Genomic DNA, 20,354 nt, shown 5'->3' on the forward strand with positions numbered 1-20,354 from the left:
TTCAGAGGTAGTTTCTCTACTCAGAGTAGTGAGGGAATGGAACGCTTTGCCTGCAACGGTAGTAGATTCGCCAACTTGAGGTACATTTCAGTCGTCATTGGACGAGCATATGGACGTACATGGAATAGTGTAGGTTAGATGGGCTCCATATCGGTATGACTGGTCGGCACAACATCGAGGGCCGAAGGGCCTGTACTGTGCTGTAATGTTCTATGTTTTATGTTCTATATTCTATGGCTCCAACACCAACGTTCAAAAGTTATGACGACTATTCCCTCAGATTAACAATCCGACAGAATTCCGCAAATCTGTGATGACTGAGTCTTAATGCACAACCTCAGATACACAAGTGAAGGTTTAGAGTATATTTTATTGTCATTTTGTGGCAAATACATTTACAGAATGTGCACTTGTAGAGGAGGTCAAAGCTCATTCAGCAATTCCATCATCGACCAGTTGTCAACTGTGATTCGTTTCTGGATCCAGTTCCCATCCTGCACTGATTGGATGTGGCAGCTGATCAACTGATCATCAAGAGTGATTGGCCATCACTGATGATGTCATTTCCTGCTTCATAAAAAGAGGGTCAGCCCCTGGGGTATAAATAGAGTCCCACGGGAATGATGTTGATTGTTCTTCCTAATTTTGTTATTTTGGTGGTGAGGAAAATAAAAGAAATTTATTGTCACAAGATGGCCTCCCAGATCAGTCAGAACTATCACCAGGATTGTGAAGCTGCTGTCAACAAGCAGATTAATGTGGAGCTCACTGCCTCCTATCTCTATCAGTCTTTGGTGAGTGCTGTCTCTCGGGGTTAAACATATAAATCTGTTCTGTTGAAGTAAATTCTTTGCCTGGCCTCTAGTGAAGCTGACAATCTAGTAGATTGAGGTTTTGTGGCTCCTACCTAAATATCAGTTCAGGATAGAGGTGGTGTTACTATCACGATGGTGTAGGATACTGATGTATGTTAACTCAGGTCCCAGTTGGCCTTCAGTGGTATCTGGAGGGTAAAAGCCTCTTGCTTTTTTTTTTCTTTCTGACACAAGTTTCCTGACTTCATTTGCCTGATCTCTGTGGTGGTCCTAAACAAACATGCTGATTTTTTTTAACACTGACTATAACAATAACTTCCCTGTTGCAGTGGCCCTTGTTAGTCTGAACAAACCTGAGGCTAGTCTGTGACTGGTATCTATTTTATGTGGATCTCCTTCATTGAGGCTGACTTGGCTTTACTTGCATTTATTCAAGAGGTGGGTGTGGCCTATCCCGTTCCTACTGAGAGTAGATCTGCCGTGTGTGAGAAATGTTGGATCCCCTCTCTGCCCCACCCCACCCCACACTGGGGCTGCGGGAATGTGGTGAGGCTATTAGCCCAGTGACATTGAAGAAATGGAGGTTGTTCCCATATCATTTAGCTTGACCTAAAACAAAATGTCCCCTCTATCCTGGTGGTGATGTGACTGTGCCCTTCCAAGGAGTAGAATGTGCTTGGAAGGTATGTGTTGAAGTAACCTTGGTGAGTGCTGCAGGGGACCTGGTAGGTAATGGACCCTGAAAGGAGGTGGTGAATGCAGTCCCCATGAAGTGGGCTGCCCTGTCCTGGATGGTGTCTGCTTCTTGCATGTTGTAGCTCCCCTTCTACAGACACATGGGGAATATTTATCTCCCTCTGGGCTTGTGCCTATTGGAAGGAAGTTGTCTTGTAATGAGGACTAAGTCCCTATAAGCCTCACTTGGGAGGTGGGACCGCTTTATTGGTGAGCCAGTTGTTGGGGTTTAATCACTGTGTCCCACCTCAACTGGCACATGCTTCCCAAGGATAAAATCCCGACTATCTTCTGCCACAACTTGTAACTACCCACTGAAACCACAGATATTTGCTTGCCTGAGTGTGGTTTTTGGATTTGAGGATTCAAGTAACTTTTCAGGAGTCCTTCCCCAGAATATAACTCTTAGCTGATGCTTCCAATAGCGAGCATTAGCTCTTAAACCCTTACATCGAATTGTGAACGTGACAGTTTAGATATGAGTCACATGGGCTGAAAACCTACAGGATTTTTTGCCTGTTTGGGTAAAGTCAGGGCAAGTGTTTTTCCAGGTTACTGTTTTCACTAGTGACGTTATCTACAGGCCACTAATAGTTGACATTTGATCATTTGTTTTGCAATTTGTTTCAGTCATGTGACTTGGTGCAAGCTTTTGACAGCCTGAGTTTGCACTATTTAGGCAGAGCAATAACCCACTGCTGCAACGATCCAAAGGCTGTTACTGGGCAGGCTTTCCTCGGCATTATCTTAGTGCCAAACTCCAAACTGGAGACAGCACACCTTTGTAGAGTTCATGTGTACACTTACATCCCAATCTCGTTGATCCTGGGTTTGCAGAAAACATGCTCCCTACTAGTCGTTGACTACAGCAGGGTTTCAACATCTTTTTTTCCAGTTTTCCCCAAAGGCAAAACATAGTACCTTGCGTCTTGTAGTTGAGAACTGGAATGGGGAGTGAGCCAGTGATGTCTGATGTAATTTTAACTTGATCTTCCAGATGTCCTACTTTGACCGGGACGATGTTGCCCTCGCCCATTTCTCCCGGTTCTTCAAAGATCAGTCCCAGGAGAAGCGGGAACATGTAGAAAAGCTGCTGAAATTCCAGAATCAGCGTGGAGGCCGAGTCCTCCTCCAGGATGTGAAGGTTGGGGTTGGGTGGTGGGGGAGTGCAGGGGGGAATGGCTGCTCTTGCGGTGTCATCTCCAGTGACAAGATTTTCAGATCCTGAGCGAGTGTGAGAAGTTCTTTTGCTTGGCTTCCCTGTTTGCTCTCCTCCATCTCCAGTGTTTCAGCATTTATGCAAGCCCTCTGGTCCACCAGGCCTATGCTGACCCAGCAAAGACCGAACTGTACTCACCCTGTTCTTGGTCCAGGCCCTACTATACCCTAGTGTTTAGCACTCGCCCAGCTAGTCCTTTAAACAGTGCTGCAGTAGCCATTTCCAGCACTTTGTTCTTCCGATCCCCAACTCACCCACCAAATTTCCTCCAATCCCCTCTATCCTGCTTCCTCAAACCTGTGCCCTCTGGTCTTAGTGTCTGCCATGGGGAAGACATTTTCCCCATCTACTGTCCAGACTTCCTTGTCTTCCATCAAACAACCACCTCAGCCTCACCTGCTCAAAGGAAACCCCCCAGCCCATCCAATCTCTCTCCTCAATGGATTTTCTGTCTTGGGGAAACAACCTGGGGACCCTCACCAGCACCCCCTGCAGTACCATCCTGTCCTTCTGACTAGTGAGGCCAACGATAGAATGCAGCAGAGGCCGGAAGAATAATTTTCATAAAATGTGTTCAAAGGACTTGTCCCTGTGCTGTTCCTCACAACCCTGCCCCAAACTAACACATGTTACTTGGCCTATGTCCCCTTTCACACACAGTTTGCCTTGTGTGAGCATTGAGGGATCGATGATCCTGTGTTTATTGTAAGCACTTTACTGCCCCCCACAATGAATTCAAGTAATGATGGTTCTGACCATGCTGCTCGGGCATGTATGAGGCCACAAGCACAAGTGAGACTTGAACCTCAGCCTTGTCAACCGAAGCTTGGGACACGACCGCTACTTCCCCCACAGCCCTTGGGATTCACTCCTGAATATCCTTTTTAAGACTCCAGCAGATGGACACTAGTGCAAATGACTAATCTGGTACATATTTATTCCCTGTGGTACAAGGATATGTTCCTGAGCTTCCGGCTTCAGGTCAAGGATAAATGGGGCAAGGTGAAAGGAGTCACCAAGTAGCTAATGTTTTCTTTATCTGGACTTCAGGGATGGCACACTGGCTCAGTGGTTGGCACTGTTGACTCAGTGCCAGGGGCACCAGTTTGGTTCTGGCCTGTGACAAGAATTTAAACGTTATCCCAAAGCATGGCTTCCCCACACAGTAGAAAAGAGGATTGGCAACTTGAAATGCAGGTTACACGAACAGGGTGGGAATGGGACCAGATGGGATGCTCTTCAGCAGTTATGGTCTCAATGGGGTGAATGGCCAGCTCCCATGCTGCAGGGATTCTGTTTCTGAAGCTTACCTGTCCTTCTCTCCATCCCCAGAAGCCAGAGAGGGATGACTGGGGTAACAGTCTGCAGGCAATGCAGGTTGCCCTGAATCTGGAGAAGAATGTGAACCAGAGTTTGCTGGATCTACACCAACTCGCCACAGCACAGACTGACCCTCATGTAAGCTTCACCTCCTCATTCACATCACTGCTAGACCCTCAGGGTAACATTTCATCGGTTGGTCTGTGTGGATTGGAAATTCACTGATGTAACACTTTCCATCCATTACTTTCCTGAACTATTGTAACATTGTAATCAGTATGATCCCAAGTGATCAATGAGGTATAAGGGGAATTTGATCTATAATCTAGTGGAAGTGCTGAAATGACGTTGGCCACTGAGTTCTTCATTAGTATCATTGCAGTGGAATGATCATTGTCCATCACAATCCAACTCAGCTCCATTTCACAAACAGCAAGATGCAGCAGCTGACATGTTGTCCTCACTGGCACAAATTCTCCAGGTGTTAGCTCGCTTTTCAGGGCTGTCCAGAGCTAGTCATGGCTAAGTCTGTCTTGCAGAGGGAATTCTGAAATTGTCTTGGATAGTATAAATGTACCAAGTGTCATATTCCTCTGTTGCAGCTGTGTGACTTCCTGGAGACTCACTATTTGGATGAGGAGGTGGAGATCATCAAGCAACTTGGGGACTACATCACCAACCTGAAGCGCCTGGGAGCCCCTGAGAATGGGATGGGAGAGTACCTGTTTGACAGGCTCTCCCTGGAGGACAGCAGTTAGTGTGGCCTGGAGTACTGTCTGCTTGGTCTGAATGCATTCCCCACTTCACCCTGGGCAATCTGGCTCCATCCAGGGAGAAGGGACTTGTAGCAAACAATGTAATGGCTGTACCAGCTGAATGGGAATGAATCAAATGTATTGATGTTGCTTATTGTCCATCATTGAGACCCTTGATATTAAAGAGCTTTTGAGAGCTTCAAGCCTGTAATTTTGGCTAATGAAATTATCAATAATTTGACAAAATATTTCCCTGGTCTTCTCTCCAACACACCCCCGCCTCAGTCTCGGAAATCCCGAGGAACTTCCTCTGTTATGAATCAAAGTTATTCCTCCAGCCAGAGCATGAGGTTGGGGCCTGTGGGGTGTAAAATCACTTTGTACTATTATCTCACACCCAGGAATGATGAATACACGTGCAGCTAAAATTTTGTATTGTTTTCAAAAGAGAAAACACGCCTGCATGTGCAAAAGAAAGACTTGACACCCACTTTCAGAGAAACAGGGCTGTTGGATGCTTATTTTCATGTCTAGCTTGCATAGCAATAGCTTCCCTGTCAACCTCCACCAACCTAGACTGATGCTAAAGTCAACTGAAATCACAAGTTGATGCCAACATAAATTATGTGCTGGCTGGCTCAGCTTTCCTCAACAAGAGCTTAAGGGAAGAGATCCATCAGCGACCCCCTCTCTAGCCTTGTGGAGGAGCCAGCAATGCTGGGAGCAATAATATTAAACTTAGCAACTGGGATCTGCCACACCTGGTCTATTCTACTCCAATCATTTTTATTACTTTGTGCTGAGAGTGCATCCGAGAACTTGAGGTTGGGGCCTGTGGGCAGGAAAATCACTTTTTGCTATTATCTCACAGCACGTACAATGAATACACATGCAGTTAAGATTCTCGGTGAGCCAGTTGAGGTTCAAGCCAAGACCAGCCGTGTGCCCTGCTGACCACCGCCACCAACTGCCTGCCTCAGGACAGCCATCAGCAGTTGCTCACAGTGACCAGTTCATTTGTTCCTTCGCCTGAGGAATATGTGCTGCTCTCCCCGGGGATGTGGATTAAATACCCATTGTAGCTCGACAAGAGAATTCACACGGGGTGAACCGTTTCCCATGAGTAATCCAAAGCTGTCCTAATGTGGCTTTGCTCAGTTTACTTCCTTGCTCTCTGCCAAGTCTTGGTCAAAAACCCCACCACGCCTAGTAATAAACTTCAGGCCGGCCAGCCCAGAGCTGGGAATATTCAGCCCAAGTCTGCTTGAAAAAATTCACCTGAGCTGGATGCACTTAATGGCACCTACAGCAGGATAATAGTGACCTGGGAATAACACAGCAACGCTCCTGGTTAAATGCTGCCATTTGATTGGCTCTTGCTGCTAAAGCCAGCATTGAGCCCACTAAGCTGCTCCCTTGGTTCCTCTGAGCTTCCCCCACGGGGAGGGTTACTCCTGATGCAGGTTGATTTCACCCGATCACATTGAAGGAGCAGTGTGACTCAGGGAGGAGAACTGGAGATGCTGACTTTCCTGAATGGCTGCTTCCTTTATCTTTCGAGGTGTCAGAGATCGTGGTTTAGGGTGGGGGCTGTCAGAGACATCCTGGGGAATGTTTCAGGGAGTTTTGTAGCGAGTGCACACTGCAGCCTTCACTGAGGTGTGGGTCTTTAAGGCACTGAATGTATTTGTTCCACCACATAAAGTGTTTTATTTTAAACAATCTTGAGTCTTGGCTGTAGAATCTGTGAATCCGTGCAGTGCAGGAAGAGTTTGTTCAGCCCATTTAGTCTGCACTGATCCTCTGTCCTCTGAACAGCATCTTGTTCAGACACACCCTGTCTTCTTGCCCCCATCTTTCTATCCCACAGCCATTGCAAAGTAAACTGCATGTCTCTGGACTGTGGGAGGAAAGGAACCCACACAGACACGGGGACGATGTGCAGCCTCGTCAGAGTCGCCCATGACTGAAAGTAACAAAAACAGGAGCAGGTGGTGAGAAAAGTAAAGCAAGCTTTTCCTTTATAAGATGAGTTCCCAGATCAGTCAGAACTGTCACCAGGATTGTGAAGCTGCTGTCAAAAGGCAGATTAATGTGGAGCTCACTGCCTCCTATCTCTATCAGTCTTTGGTGAGTGCTGTCCCTGTGGGGTTAAAACTTGATCTATGATGTTGAAGTAAATGGTTTCTCTTGAATTTAATTAACTGGACCCTCTCTCTTTGTAGATTGAGTTTTGTAGTCCTTTCCTAAATATTAATTCAGGATAAGGGCAATGTTACTATACCAATGGAGTTTGATAATGATGTACTCTGAAGCTGGGTCCCAGTTGGGCTTCAGAGATATGTGGAGGATGAAGTGTCCCTGGAGAAATTTGCCAGTTTGGTGTTTGAATTGGCAGTAGATGTCATTCCCTCTAAGATTACCAAATGTTGGTAGGGTTACTTCAGAAAGGTATTATATTGATCAGACTGTGGGACTAGAATCACCCACTGGCTAGTTACCCTCTTTCTGACAGGTTTAAGTATCTGATTTTATATTTGCTTGCTTTTGTGGTGATACTTAAATATCAATTCTGATATTGACAATGATAATTCCCTATTGCAGTCTGCTGTGGCTAATCCGAGCAAACCTACTTGAGGTTAGGCTGTGAGTGACTGGTATCTGACTTTTTAAAGTAGATCTCAGATGAGGCCTGCTTGGCATTTTGCACTCTCATCATGAGATGGGTGTGGCCTATCCCTGAACCTGTAGAAAGTTGATCTGCTTTAGTGTGTGGCGTGTTGAAGCTTCTGCAAACCATGTTTGCCTCCTGCCCCCTCACCCACACCCTGCATCCCCTCGAGCTGCTGGAGTCTGAGATTCATGGTCCAGTCTCTATGCCATCCTGATAGGGAACAAACTGTCCCCTTTAGCCAGGTGGCAGTGAACCTGTAACTTTCCAATGGGTAGAATGTTTCAGACAGTAGGAACAGCGGATGCTGGAGAATCTGAGATAACAAGGTGCAGAGCTGAATGAACACAGCAGGCCAAGCAGCATCAGAGGAGCAGGAAGGCTGATGTCTTGGGGCATGACCCTTCTGAAGGTGGGCCTAGGCCCAAAACAGCAGCCTTCCTGCTCCTCTGCTTGGCCTGATGTGTTCATCCAGCTCTACATCATCGTATCTCAAGGGGTAGAATGTGTTTGGAAGGTGTGTGTTGAAGTAACCTTGGTGAGTGCTGCAGGGGACCTGGTAGATAATGGACCCTGAAAGGAGGTGGTGAATGCAGTCCCCATGAAGTGGGCTGCTCTGTCCTGGATGGTGTCTGCATCTTGAATGTTGTAGCTCCACCTCCACAGACACATGGAGAATCTTCTTCACTCTCAGCTTTTGTCTGTTAGAAAGAAGATGCCTCATGACAGATGGATGAAGCCCGTATAAACTCCATTTGGGAGGTGGGTACAGCTTTCATTGGTGAGCCAGTTGACGGGTTTTAATTACTGACCAGGGTCCCAATTCCCTTGGGGAACACGTGTGCCAATTATAAAATCCTTCCTATTCTCTCCTGCCACAGCTTGTTCCTACCCCGTTAAACAGACAAGAAATTTTGTTTGACTGCTTCTACATGAAGACAATAACTTCCCACCAGGCTTCCTCGACAACAAAACTCTTAGCTCCTGTTTCAAATATCAGAAGAATAGCCCTTCATAAACCTCAAGGCATTGGATTGTGAATATCTCGGTTCGGAAGTGAGTCACATGTGGGTGGACAAACAACAGAACGGTGCCAGCTGGGATAAGCCAAACTTTGTTGTCCAGCTTTGTGTTAACTAGTGACGTTAGATCAGCCATTATCTGTAGATACAGGTCACATTGGTTCTTTCTCTCCAATATTTGACCTTCCCTCAGTTTGATTCAATTTGTTTTGTTCATGTGACCCTTGTTCTCCCCCTTCTGGATGTGAGTGCACTAATTTTAGTGTGCTATAAACTATAACTGCAACAATCCAGAGGCAGTTACTGGGTAGGTTTTCCTTTGCACTATCTTGTTGTCGCTTTCTCTCATTCGCCTCTATTATATCTTGTAGTCATAAAATATACCGTACATTCAATCTCCCTGGTTTTGAGGCCACAGAAACCTTGCTTCTTCCTGGTTATATTGTTACAGCAGTGTCTAACATGTATTTCCATGCCAGCCCCAAAGGAGCAATAGTGTTGCAGCTCCGCTACTCAAGTATAGCCTGCACTCCAGCTCCTGGTGCTTGTTTCAGCTGTTTTTTAGGCTCTAAATTTGTCCAATTCAAATGAAGGTTAGTGAGTGCAAACATGGCTGGATACAAGAAGAGCTATAATGCTGTGCCAGGCAGCCTGAGCAATTTACTGTTTGTTTTAAGCCAAACTTTTGCCAGTTTCCAACAGGAAATTGGGATTGTTCTGTTTGATCCCAGTTGAAGGATCTGCTGGACAGCTGGACATCATTGGGTTCTCAAACATGTTCACATACCAGGCAGTTAGTTTGCTGCAGAAGGCTGAACTAGAATTTGGAGTCAGTGCTGTGTTTAATGGGCTTTAACATGTTATCTCCCTTCCAGATGTCCTACTTTGACCGGGATGATGTGGCCCTCCCCCACTTCTCCAGGTTCTTCAAAGATCAGTCCCGGGAGAAGCAGGAACATGCAGAGAAGCTGCTGAAATTCCAGAATCAGCGTGGAGGCCGAGTCCTCCTCCAGGATGTGAAGGTTGGAGTTGGGTGGGAGGGTTGCAGCTGTGGAGGAGAGAATGGCAGCTCTTGTGGTGCTGCGTCCTGTTGGGATGTGAAAATCCTCTTTTGGCCTGGCTTCCCTGTTTGATTTCTTTTGAAGGCAGTTTCTAAACAAGCCCTATTGTCCACCGTGTCTATGCTGCCCACAAACATCAAACTACATTAACACAATTTCCTGCACTTAGTCCACAGCCGACTATCTTCTGGCATGAAGAAGTTGTTGAGATTAGGCTTCAATGTTGCTGGAGTAACTGCCTCCACTGACCCCTCAGGTAATGCATCCCATACCTCTCCCACCCTCCATTGGGTGGGTGGGTCCTCCAATCTCCTCAAACCTGTGCCATCTGGTCTTCATGTCTGCCATGGGGACTGTGTATTGTCCATCCTCCCTGATCTTCCACACTTCCATCAGATCACCATCCCAGGCTATCCAACCTCCCTCTCATCATTGTATTTTTGTTGTCTTTTTTTGCTTCCATCTTGGGCCAACATCCTGATGACCCTCACCTGTACCCCCTGCAGTGCCACCTTGTCCCTCTGATGGTGGTTCTGGTCACCACACTACATTCCATCTTTGGTCTGGCCAATGCTGCCATGTTTGTGGCAAGACTCATCCTTTCTACTGAGCCCCAAATCATGGAGACCAGCATCATGTCAGCCCCTTCCCCACTCTGTCTACCTTTGCTGAACCTTGAGGGATGGACTTGGGCATTTGTTGCTTGTCCCTTTTACTGTAAGCACATTGCTCCCTTCAATGAATTAAATAGTAGTGATGTCTGATCATCCTGCTCAGACATGGATGAAGCCACCAGCACAGGTGAGACATAGATGCCTGGCCTGCAAGGTGCAGATTGGTACTCTACCTCAAGAGCCCTTGAGACTAAGGTGTCAATGTCCTGATCTAAACGCCAAATGGGCACTGGTGCAAACAGTTGAACTTTGTGTGAAATAAATCCCTAGCCCACAATGACTTCATGCTTCAGATCAAGGATAAATGGAGCAAAGTGAAGTCACTTCACAAGTAATGAATGTGGGTTTTAGGGGTGGCACAGTTGCTCAGTGCCAGGGACACAGGTTTAGCTCTGGCCTCTGATGACTGGTGCTTACATGTTCAGGTTTCTTCCTACAGTCCAAATATGGGCAGGCTGGGTGAAGTAGCCATGGGGGAATTGCAGTGCGAATGGCTCAGGTAAATCTGAGATCTTCTTCAGAAGGTTGATTGCAGACTCAATGGGCTGAATGGCCTGCTCCCATGCTGCGGCGAGTCTCTGATTCTGAAGCTTAACTGTTCCTGTTTCCATCCTCAGAAGCCTGAGAGGGATGAGTGGGGTAACAGTCTGCAGGCAATGCAGGTTGCCCTGGATGTGGAGAAGAATGTGAACCAGAGTTTGCTGGATCTACACCAACTCGCCACAGCCCAGACTGACCCTCATGCAAGCTTCACCTCTTCATTCTCATCACTGCCATGCCTCCTCAACTTCATTGGTTGGTCTTTGTGGAGTGGAAATTCGCAGACGTAACTTTGTCCAGATGCTACATTGTACCTTTGTCATCATAATTATGATGACAATGTTAAACTGCTCAACACCGAACTGAAATAGGAATTTGGATTACAGTCTAGTGGGAATGCTGATGTGATTTTTGGCTGCTGAATTGGGGATTGTTGCACTATACAATACAACTTGGAGATCTTTAAGAAGGTGAGATGAAGCAGCTGAAATGTCCTCACTGGCACAAATTCTCCACCTGTTAGCTAGATTTTCAGGGATGTCTAGAACTAGCTATGGCTCAGTCTTTTTCAGTAGGAATTGTGAAGTTGTCTTGGATAGTATAAATGTACCAAGTGTCATATTCCTCTGTTGCAGCTGTGTGACTTCCTGGAGACTCACTATTTGGATGAGGAGGTGGAGATCATCAAGCAACTCGGGGACTACATCACCAACCTGAAGCGCCTGGGAGCCCCTGAGAATGGGATGGGAGAGTACCTGTTTGACAGGCTCTCCCTGGAGGACAGCAGTTAGTGTGGCCTGGAGTACTGTCTGCTTGTTCTGAATGCATTCCCCACTTCACCCTGGGCAACCCGTCTCCTTCCAGGGAGAAGAGGCTTGTAGCAAAGAATAATGGCTGTACCAGCTGAATGCAAATGAATAAAATCATTTATGATCTTGCTTATTGTCCATCATTCAGAGCACTGGATATTTTGGGAAATGTCTTATTGAGCTTGAAGGCAGTTCTCTTTCTGTAATTTGGCTGACCCAATTACTAATTGGACATGAAAACAACCTTTCAATGGATGTATTTACTCACTCTCGATCATTGCACAGTAACTAGACGGACTTCCTTTTTCTCATGACACAGGAGACTCGAGACTTTCCCCTCTAAGTAGGATGAGGTTGGTGTTTCCCCAATTGTGGGGTGGAAAATCTTCCAGAGGTCAATTAGTACACTTCTGGATACTCTAGGTTCAATTGTCGATCAGAACTTGTCTTCCTTTTTGAGACAGGAAGTTCCCGTACCTGCTCGAAGGGATAAACCAGACGCCCATTCCATAGGATGTGGGATATCTACGTTCAATGCCAGGTTTCCCTTCCTGCAGCCTCCCCTCAGTCACCACGAGCAATGAGATTTGTCACTCGGACGATAATCTAATGGGAAGACAAGTCTGTGATTTGGAGGCTGGATCAGTTGACAAAATGCTGGCGGAAGTAGATATATCAAGTTCTGCTCTAAATCCAGTTGCAGGAACCAGCTAAGTTAGGAAAGACACAGGCTTGACTCATCTGGTGTAACCTCCCCAGTGAGGCCCTACCATGACCAGTATTTTCTATTCTCAGCATTGTTGTTTTTGGTCTCCTGTGGATGTAGCCTAGGGATCTTGGAGCCGGTTATGGATCAAAGCAGGACCAGCACTGGAGGCCTGTGACCTTCTCTTTCTCCCCATCTCTTGTTCCAGCCAACTGCAGTTGCACCCCCTACCCGGTTAAATCCCTCTTGACATTTCTGAGGGAGGGTGGCTGGACTCACTGTGGGTTGGCTTTTTCATTCCTCCATCTGAGTAACATAGACCGCTCCATCTTTGCTCAAGAAGGAGTCAGTTCACACTGGGGCTGAGCTTTTCCCAAGAGCAATCCAAAATTGTCTTTACTGTGGCATCCTCCCCTTCTTCCTCCTCCTTTCTCCACCACACCCCACTTCTCTCCCAGCATTCACTCCAACAAGCTGCCCAGCCCAGATCTGGGAAAATTCAGCCCAACCGTTCACAGAAGCCACTTACCAAGAGGTCAGATGGAATTCCCCTGATCTGTATGGGATTCCAATGTCTGCTCTCGATGCTAACAACAAGAAGTTTTAGTTTTTGCTGTAGAATACCTCAATGCGGGCAGATGCCATTCAGCTCATTAAATTTGTAATGACCTACTGAGCAACCTCCTGCTCAGGGACACCCTATTCCCTTAATCCCACATTTCCCATGGCTAATCTAACAAATCCGAATGCCCCTTGTCACTGTCAGCAATTATCTTTGCCAATCGACCTAATCTGCAGGCCACTGGATTAGGGGAGGGAGTCGGAGCAGATGGTGGAAACCCATGCAGACACAGGGAGAATGTGCAAACTCCACTCATGTTGCCAAAGGCTCGAATTGAACCAGAGTCCCTGTGGCTGTGACGTATCAGTGCTCACCACTGAGCCCCCATCACGCCCAAAAGTACCAAACAAAAGGGGGAGGCAGTTGCACAGTCATCAAGTCGTACATCATGGAAATAGACTCTTCTGCCCACACAGTCCCTACACACCAGGTTTCCAAAACTCTGTAGTGCCATTTGGCCCATCTTCCTCGAAGCCATTCCTTCCCCCATAAGTGTCCAAATGTCTTATCAAAGTGGTAATTATACGTCTATTTTATTCTCATTTTCAGCTTGATAAACTTATACAATTTGTTCTTGCACAGGAGGTCAAAGGTCATTCAGCAATTCCATCATCCACCAGTTGTCAATTCTGGTTTCTGGATCCAATTCCCATCCTGCACTGATTGGACGTGGCAACTGATCAATTGATTAACAAGAGTGATTGGCCATCACTGATGATGTCATTTCCTGCTCAAAAAATGAGGGTCTTCTCCTGGAGTATAAATAGAGCCCAATGGCATTGCTATTTTAGGTGTAGCTGATTTTCTTTCTATATTTATAATTTGGTTTTGTTGGATAAGGAAAGCTGTTTCTATCACAAAATGGCCTCCCAGATCAGTCAGAACTATCACCAGGATTGTGAAGCTGCTGTCAACAAGCAGATTAATGTGGAGCTCACTGCCTCCTATCTCTATCAGTCTTTGGTGAGTGCTGTCCCTGTGGGGTTGGAGTTACTTCTGTTATGAAGTGAACTGTTTTTTTTTAAAACAAACTAGATTAATACTCTTGTATAATAAAATGTGAGGCTGGATGAACACAACCAGGCCAAGCAGCATCTCAGGAGCACACATTTAGCTTTTGTGCTCCTGAGATGCTGCTTGGCCTGCTGTGTTCATCCAGCCTCACATTTTATTATCTTGGAATTCTCCAGCATCTGCAGTTCCCATTATCTTTAACACTCTTGTAGACTTGTTTGTTTTTTTTGTATCTCTCTTAGCTATTTCTTGATTCAGCGTAAATGTGGTGATAATGGGATATGATACTGATATGCAGCAACTGAGGCCCCAGTTGTCTCAATGATATATGGAGGGTGAAGCATCTTGTGATTTATCTTAGAATTCCTTTTAGGGCTGTGATTGCCTATAACTGGCTGTGGCTCTCCATAATTTTCTAAACTACTGTCAAGCTTTGATCCAGATAACCATTGGCTAACTACCTTTTTAAATCTGCCTTGATGTATCTGCTTTAGTTTTGTGCATGTAAATAAACAAACATACTGGTTTTGGTATTTACAATAAGGTGTTGTAGTAATTTGACAAATCAGATTTTTTTAAGCTGAACTGAAGTCCTTGAGGTTAGACAAGCTGCTCCCTGCTTAAGTAGGTCTCCAATATTATTTTGGCTTTCTGTGCTCTATATAATGAAGTGGGTTTGATCCATCACTTAACAACCTATAGAAAGTTGACTTGTTATAGGTGCCTGCCCCCCCTGACCCCCCCCCCCCCCCCCCCCCCAAAGGGGGCTGCTGGAACATGCTGAGGCTATTGACCCAGAGGTGAAGAAATAAATGTTCTTCCTTTACCATTTAACCAGATAAAGAAACAAACTGGCTCCTCCCACCATGTGGTGGTGCCCCTGTGCCCTTCCAAGGAGTAGAATGTGTTCAGAAGGTGTTGAGGTCCCCTTGGTGAGTGCTGCAGGGGACCTGGTAGATAATGGACCCTGAAAGGAGGTGGTGAATGCAGTCCCCACGAAGTGGGCTGCTCTGTCCTGGATGGTGTCTGCTTCTTGCACGTTGCAGCTCCACTTCTCCAGACACATGGAGAATATTCATCACTCTCTGGGCTTGTGCCTATTGGAAGGAAGTCCTATCTAGGGACATGAGGATAAAGTCCCTATAACTACCTTTTTGGGAGGTGGGAGTAGCTTTAACTAGTGAACCAATTGTTGGGTTTTAGTCACTGACCACTGTCCCAACTCAATAGGGAATCTTGTGTGCTGATAATAAAATCCCCACTATTCTACACCTTCTACAACTTAACTACCCATTTAAACTACTTTTTCAACTTTTAGTTTGTATTTGAGGATCAAACTAACCTCTCACCAGGATTCTACCAAAGAACAACTTCTTCTTTTGATGTCAATAGACTATTCCTAATCAGCAGTAACTTGTTGGATTGTGAATCTCAGTTGACAAGTGAGTGAAATGAGTGGGGAAAACAATAGTTTAGCCTCTTGGAATAAGCTAAATTGAGCTCTCCAGCTTTGAACAAGTCAATCTATAGGTCATACAGTCCTGCAGATACCATTAGGTCTCCTGAACATTTGATCTTGTTTCAGTTGTGAATTTTAATGCTTTGCTTTGCAAGCTTCTGGCAACCTGAGTGCATGGCATAAACAAATGTGACAAACTATTGCTGCAACAAGCCAAAGGCTGTCACTGGGCAGGCTCTCCTTTAGCACCAAGATTCTCCTAATCGCCCTCATTCTCCTGCATACTGCAAACAGCATCTCTTGTAGAGCTGCTTTATGTAAAAAAAAAAATACAGTACATCTGATCCAATTGGTTGCAGAAGACCTGTACCTACTAGCTATATTAATGTCCAGCATCTGCATGCTACTCTAGCACCAGGGGAGACATGTAATGACTTGAAGTTGCCTGACCCTGTGCACATCCTGCATTCCAGCTCCTGGCACTTGTTTAAACCCTATTCAGTTACCACTTCCATCCAGTTCTGGAGGCTGGATGGCAGAAATGTGCTTTCAGCTTTTCTGTCTAGGCTGTGCCAGACCCACACGCCCAAACAATTCAGCAGGGTTTACAAACCAAAACACTGAATTTGCATCTTACATGGAAGAAGCTGGGGTTGTTTGGCTTCCTCCAATTAAAGGAGCTGCTGGCTAATTTTGTAACACCATTAGTGAACATTGTAAGGTGTCAACAATTTTCAGCTGATTGAATCATTAGTTTGCTTTAGACTAAACCAGTCCTCCAGTTCTGAGCATGAGAAATGAGGTCAATCATGTGTTTAATGGGCTTTAACATGTTATCTCCCTTCTAGATGTCGTACTTTGACCGGGATGTTGTTGCCCTCGCCCATGTCTCCCGGTTCTTCAAACATCAGTCCCAGGAGAAGCAGGAACATGCAGAGAAGCTGCTGAAATTCCAGAATCAGCGTGGAGGCAGAGTCCTCCTCCAGGATGTGAAGGTTGGAGTTTGGGAGGGGGGCGTGGTGTGGTGTGCAGGAATAGTAGCTCATGGTGTTTTTGGTCACTAGTGACAAGATTCACATGTGGTAAAGGATGTGAAGGTTGGAGTTGGAGAAAGCAGGCAGTGGGGAGGAGATGTGAGAAATGGCTGCTTATGGTGTGGTTTCATGTCCTGAAAGAAAGTGAAAACTGTTTTGTTTGGCTCCCCTCCTTTTGACTAAAAGGAAAGAAATCCCAGAAACAAGCCTCTTGGCTCCCCTCCACCTGCTGCTTCTCCCCCCACCCCCCCCCCCCCCCCCAACCCATGCTGACCCAACAAACACCAAACCACATTAATCCCATTTACTGCACTTGGTCTACAGCCCCCATGGCATTGGTAGTTGTCTAGAAGCTGCTTAAATATTGCAGCAGTAGATGCCTCCCCCACTGCCCCACCCCCCCATATTATTTTTCCACTACCCTCTGGGCAAAGGATTCCTCTAACCTGCTGACTCCTCACATCAGTGCCCTCTGGTCTTAATGTCTCTTTCTCCCCACCCCCTCATAGCAGACACTCCCCATCTACTATCAAGACTCCACACTAATCAAATGCCATCACATAAACATCTCAACTGACTTCACTCTGGGGATTGGAGTGAGAAATCTAATCTTCCTTTTAATGGATTTTTCAGTCTTGGGGCAACATCCTGGTGACCCTTCCAGTGCCATTGTGGCTCTGGTCACCACACTGTATTCCACCTTTGCATGGCCAATGCTGCAAAGTTTGTGACAAGACTGGAGTCCCTGTACTGCGCCCCAAGAAATGGGGAAGGGCATTGTGGAAGCCACCTTCCCCATCCTGTCTACACTTATGGATCCTTGAAATATCTCTAGTCTTGTTCTCTTGGTTCCTTTATTGTCAACATATTGCTGTCCCTTCAATGAATTAAATAGTAGTGATGCTTTTGATCATTCAGGTCAGTCCTATATGAAGCCATAAGCACAAGTGGGACTTCAACCTGGGCCTATGCTCCAAACCTAGGGACAGTACCACTGCATTACGAGCCCTGGGATTAAGTTGTGAATATCCTCCTTGGGATGCCATCAGATGGGCACTGACAATTCTGTGCAAACATAACTCTTATCCCCACTATGACCTGGTTGTGAATTGACTCTCCTTTCGTAAGAAGCAAATAGGGCTAGGTGAAAGCAATTCCTTAAATAACTGATCTGTTCTTCCTAAGGACTTCAGGGATGGCGGTGGTTAGCACAAATGCATCAGTGCTTGGGGCACGAGCTTAATTCTGGAGTTTACATGTTCACCACATCTCTACATAGGCTTCCTCCCACAGTCCAAAGATGTGCAGGGTAGGATAGGCCATGAAAAATGCAGGATTACATGGCTGGGACTAGGACCAGGTTGGATGCTCTTCAGATGGTCATGAGTGGGCAGAATGGCCTGATGCATGCTGCAGGGATGTTGTTTGAGGCTTACCTGTCCTTCTTTCCATCCTCAGAAGCCAGAGAGGGATGAGTGGAGTAAGAGTCTGCAGGCGCTGCAGGTTGCCCTGGATCTGGAGAAGAATGTGAACCAGAGTTTGCTGGATCTACACCAACTCGCCACAGCCCAGACTGACCCTCATGTAAGCTTCATCTCCTCCTCATTCTCATCCCTGCCATACCCTCAGGGCAACACTTCATTGGTTGGTCTGTGTGGATTGGAAATTCACAGGTGTGCACTGATCACTTTGGGTCCATGCTGCTGAGCAGTTGTTACATGGTGATCAGAAATGAAGTGAAATGGGAGTTTGGAAGGCAATCCATTGGGAGTGATGAAGTGATATTGGCCACTGAATTCCCATTCTCACTTGGGAGCATTACAGTGGAATGATCATTGTCCATCACCATCCAACTCAGCTCCACTTCACAAACAGCAAGATGGAGCAGCTGAAATCCTATTGTCATCACCGACACAGATTTTCCAGGCGTTAGCTAAATTTTCAGGGCTGTCTGGAACTAGTATGGTAAAGCCTGTTTTTCAGTGGGAATTCTGAAATTGTCTTGGATAGTGTTAATGCACCCAGTTGTCATATTCCTCTGTTGCAGCTGTGTGACTTCCTGGAAACTCACTATTTGGATGAGGAGGTGGAGATCATCAAGCAACTCGGGGACTACATCACCAACCTGAAGCGCCTGGGAGCCCCTGAGAATGGGATGGGAGAGTACCTGTTTGACAGGCTCTCCCTGGAGGACAGCAGTTAGTGTGGCCTGGAGTACTGTCTGCTTGGTCAGAATGCATTCCCCACTTCACCTGGGCAATCTGTCTCCTTCCAAGGAGAAGGGACTTGGAGCAAAGAATGTAATGGCTGTACCAGCTAAATGGAAATGAATAAAATCATGCATTGATGTTGCTTATTGTCCATCATTCAGAGCTCTGAATACTTTGGGTGATAGCTCTTACTTGAAGCCAGTTCGTTTTCTGTCATTTGATTGGTCCAATTTCTAATTGGACGAGGCAACCCTTCACGGAATCGCTCACTATCCCCACATTAGAATGTAACTAGATGGAGTGTTTTTTAGGTTATTCCTGTGGAAATTGAAGGTGTTTTTCCTCCAAATAGGATAAGGTTGGGATTTGTCAATTGTGGCATTGGCTTTCTTCTAGAGGACAATTAGTGCGCTCCTGGATATGGTGGGTTCAACTGTAGCTCAAAGCAATTGTCTTCCTCTGGTGACAGGAAGTTCCCACACCTTCTACATAGACTTCTCTACCCAGCCTGATAGAATTTGGGATAGTGGTGTTCAATTGCACATTTCCCTTAATCTCTTCCCCGCCTCAGCCATCCTGCGTACTCAATTATTGCCTGAATGATGACAGCAACAAAAAGTGAAGACAGCCCTTTATCTACTGACCCAGCTTCCTGATCACAAAGGTCTAAAGGAAGAGGCCCAGCAGGCTCTGATTTCAATCCAGGTGGCGGAAGCAGCAGAGGTGTGAAACAATCTGGACTGCCTGGTATATCTCTTTTTTTTTTCCCCCATTGGGCCCTACCCTGACCAATAAACACTATATTCTCAGTATTGTTACTTTTGGTTTCACCATCCCAAACTGTGGCTGGAGCTCTTTCTCTTCCGCTTCTCCCCACTTCGCTCACCCCGCCCTCCCCCCACCCGACCTTTTCTATCCACGTGCCCCACCAGCCTAAACATTCACCACAGCCCCTTTCCCTGGGAGTCAGCTCAAGACGTTCACCTGAACTGTACTGGATTATAATGTAGGGCCTCATTGCTGCTTACAGCAGGATAACAGGGACCTGGGAATAACACAGCAATGCACCTGGTTAAATGCTGCTGTTTGATTGGCTCTTGTTGCTAAAGCCAGCATTGAGCGCACTAAGCTGCTCCCTTGGTTCCTCTGAGCTTTCCCCCATGGTGAACATTACTCCTGATGCAGGTTGATTGGGTGAAATCACATTGAAGGAGCAAAGTGGCTGGGAGAGGAGACATGGAGATGCTGACTTTCCTTTACGGCTGCTTCCTTTATCGTTCAAGGTGTCAGAGATAATGGGTTCGTGAGGGGGCGATCTGAGACATCCTGAGGATTGTTCCAGGGAGTTTTGTAGCGGGTGTACACTGCAGCCTTCATCGAGGTTGGCTGGGGGGCGGTGCTGCTGAGTCAAAAGGCACTCAACATATTTGTTCCAACCTCATAAAGCAATTTATTTTTGGTGAAAATAAGTCTAGGCTACAGTAGCCCTCAAGTGCAGGAAGGGACCATTAGGCCCATTAAATCTGCATAGACCTTCTGAACAGCATCCTCCTTAGACCCAACCCCTTTGCCTTAACTCCACATTCCCCATGGTTATTCGACCAAGCCTGCATGCCCCTGCTCACTATCGACAATCTGCAAATCGTCGGGCTGTGTGAGGAAACTCAAGCACCTGGAGGAAATCCACG

The 20,354-nt window shown here is 46.3% G+C and overlaps 3 protein-coding genes across 3 annotated transcripts; all 3 read left to right on the forward strand.

Moving 5' to 3' along the window:
- Positions 1-692: 692 nt before the first annotated feature.
- Positions 693-4,847, forward strand: LOC132206441 (ferritin, middle subunit-like). The gene is made up of 4 exons (XM_059640604.1): positions 693-794; positions 2,548-2,694; positions 4,102-4,227; positions 4,692-4,847. The coding sequence occupies exons 1-4, from the start codon at positions 693-695 to the stop codon at positions 4,845-4,847; spliced, it is 531 nt and encodes a 176-aa protein (XP_059496587.1).
- Positions 4,848-6,872: 2,025 nt separating this feature from the next.
- LOC132206553 (ferritin, heavy subunit-like) lies at positions 6,873-11,603 on the forward strand. Its single transcript, XM_059640761.1, has 4 exons — positions 6,873-6,974; positions 9,413-9,559; positions 10,890-11,015; positions 11,448-11,603. Exons 1-4 carry the CDS (start codon positions 6,873-6,875, stop codon positions 11,601-11,603), a joined length of 531 nt encoding a protein of 176 aa, XP_059496744.1.
- Positions 11,604-13,849: 2,246 nt separating this feature from the next.
- On the forward strand, positions 13,850-19,395 carry LOC132206477 (ferritin, heavy subunit-like; the record flags this gene model as incomplete). The annotated part of the gene is made up of 5 exons (XM_059640667.1): positions 13,850-13,912; positions 16,271-16,417; positions 17,915-18,040; positions 18,504-18,590; positions 19,276-19,395. Coding segments are annotated over 5 exons (543 nt in total), but the record flags the coding sequence as incomplete, so codon positions are not given.
- Positions 19,396-20,354: the final 959 nt, after the last annotated feature.

The sequence above is a fragment of the Stegostoma tigrinum genome, chromosome 38, assembly GCF_030684315.1.
Source record: "Stegostoma tigrinum isolate sSteTig4 chromosome 38, sSteTig4.hap1, whole genome shotgun sequence".
Lineage (NCBI taxonomy): Eukaryota > Metazoa > Chordata > Chondrichthyes > Orectolobiformes > Stegostomatidae > Stegostoma > Stegostoma tigrinum.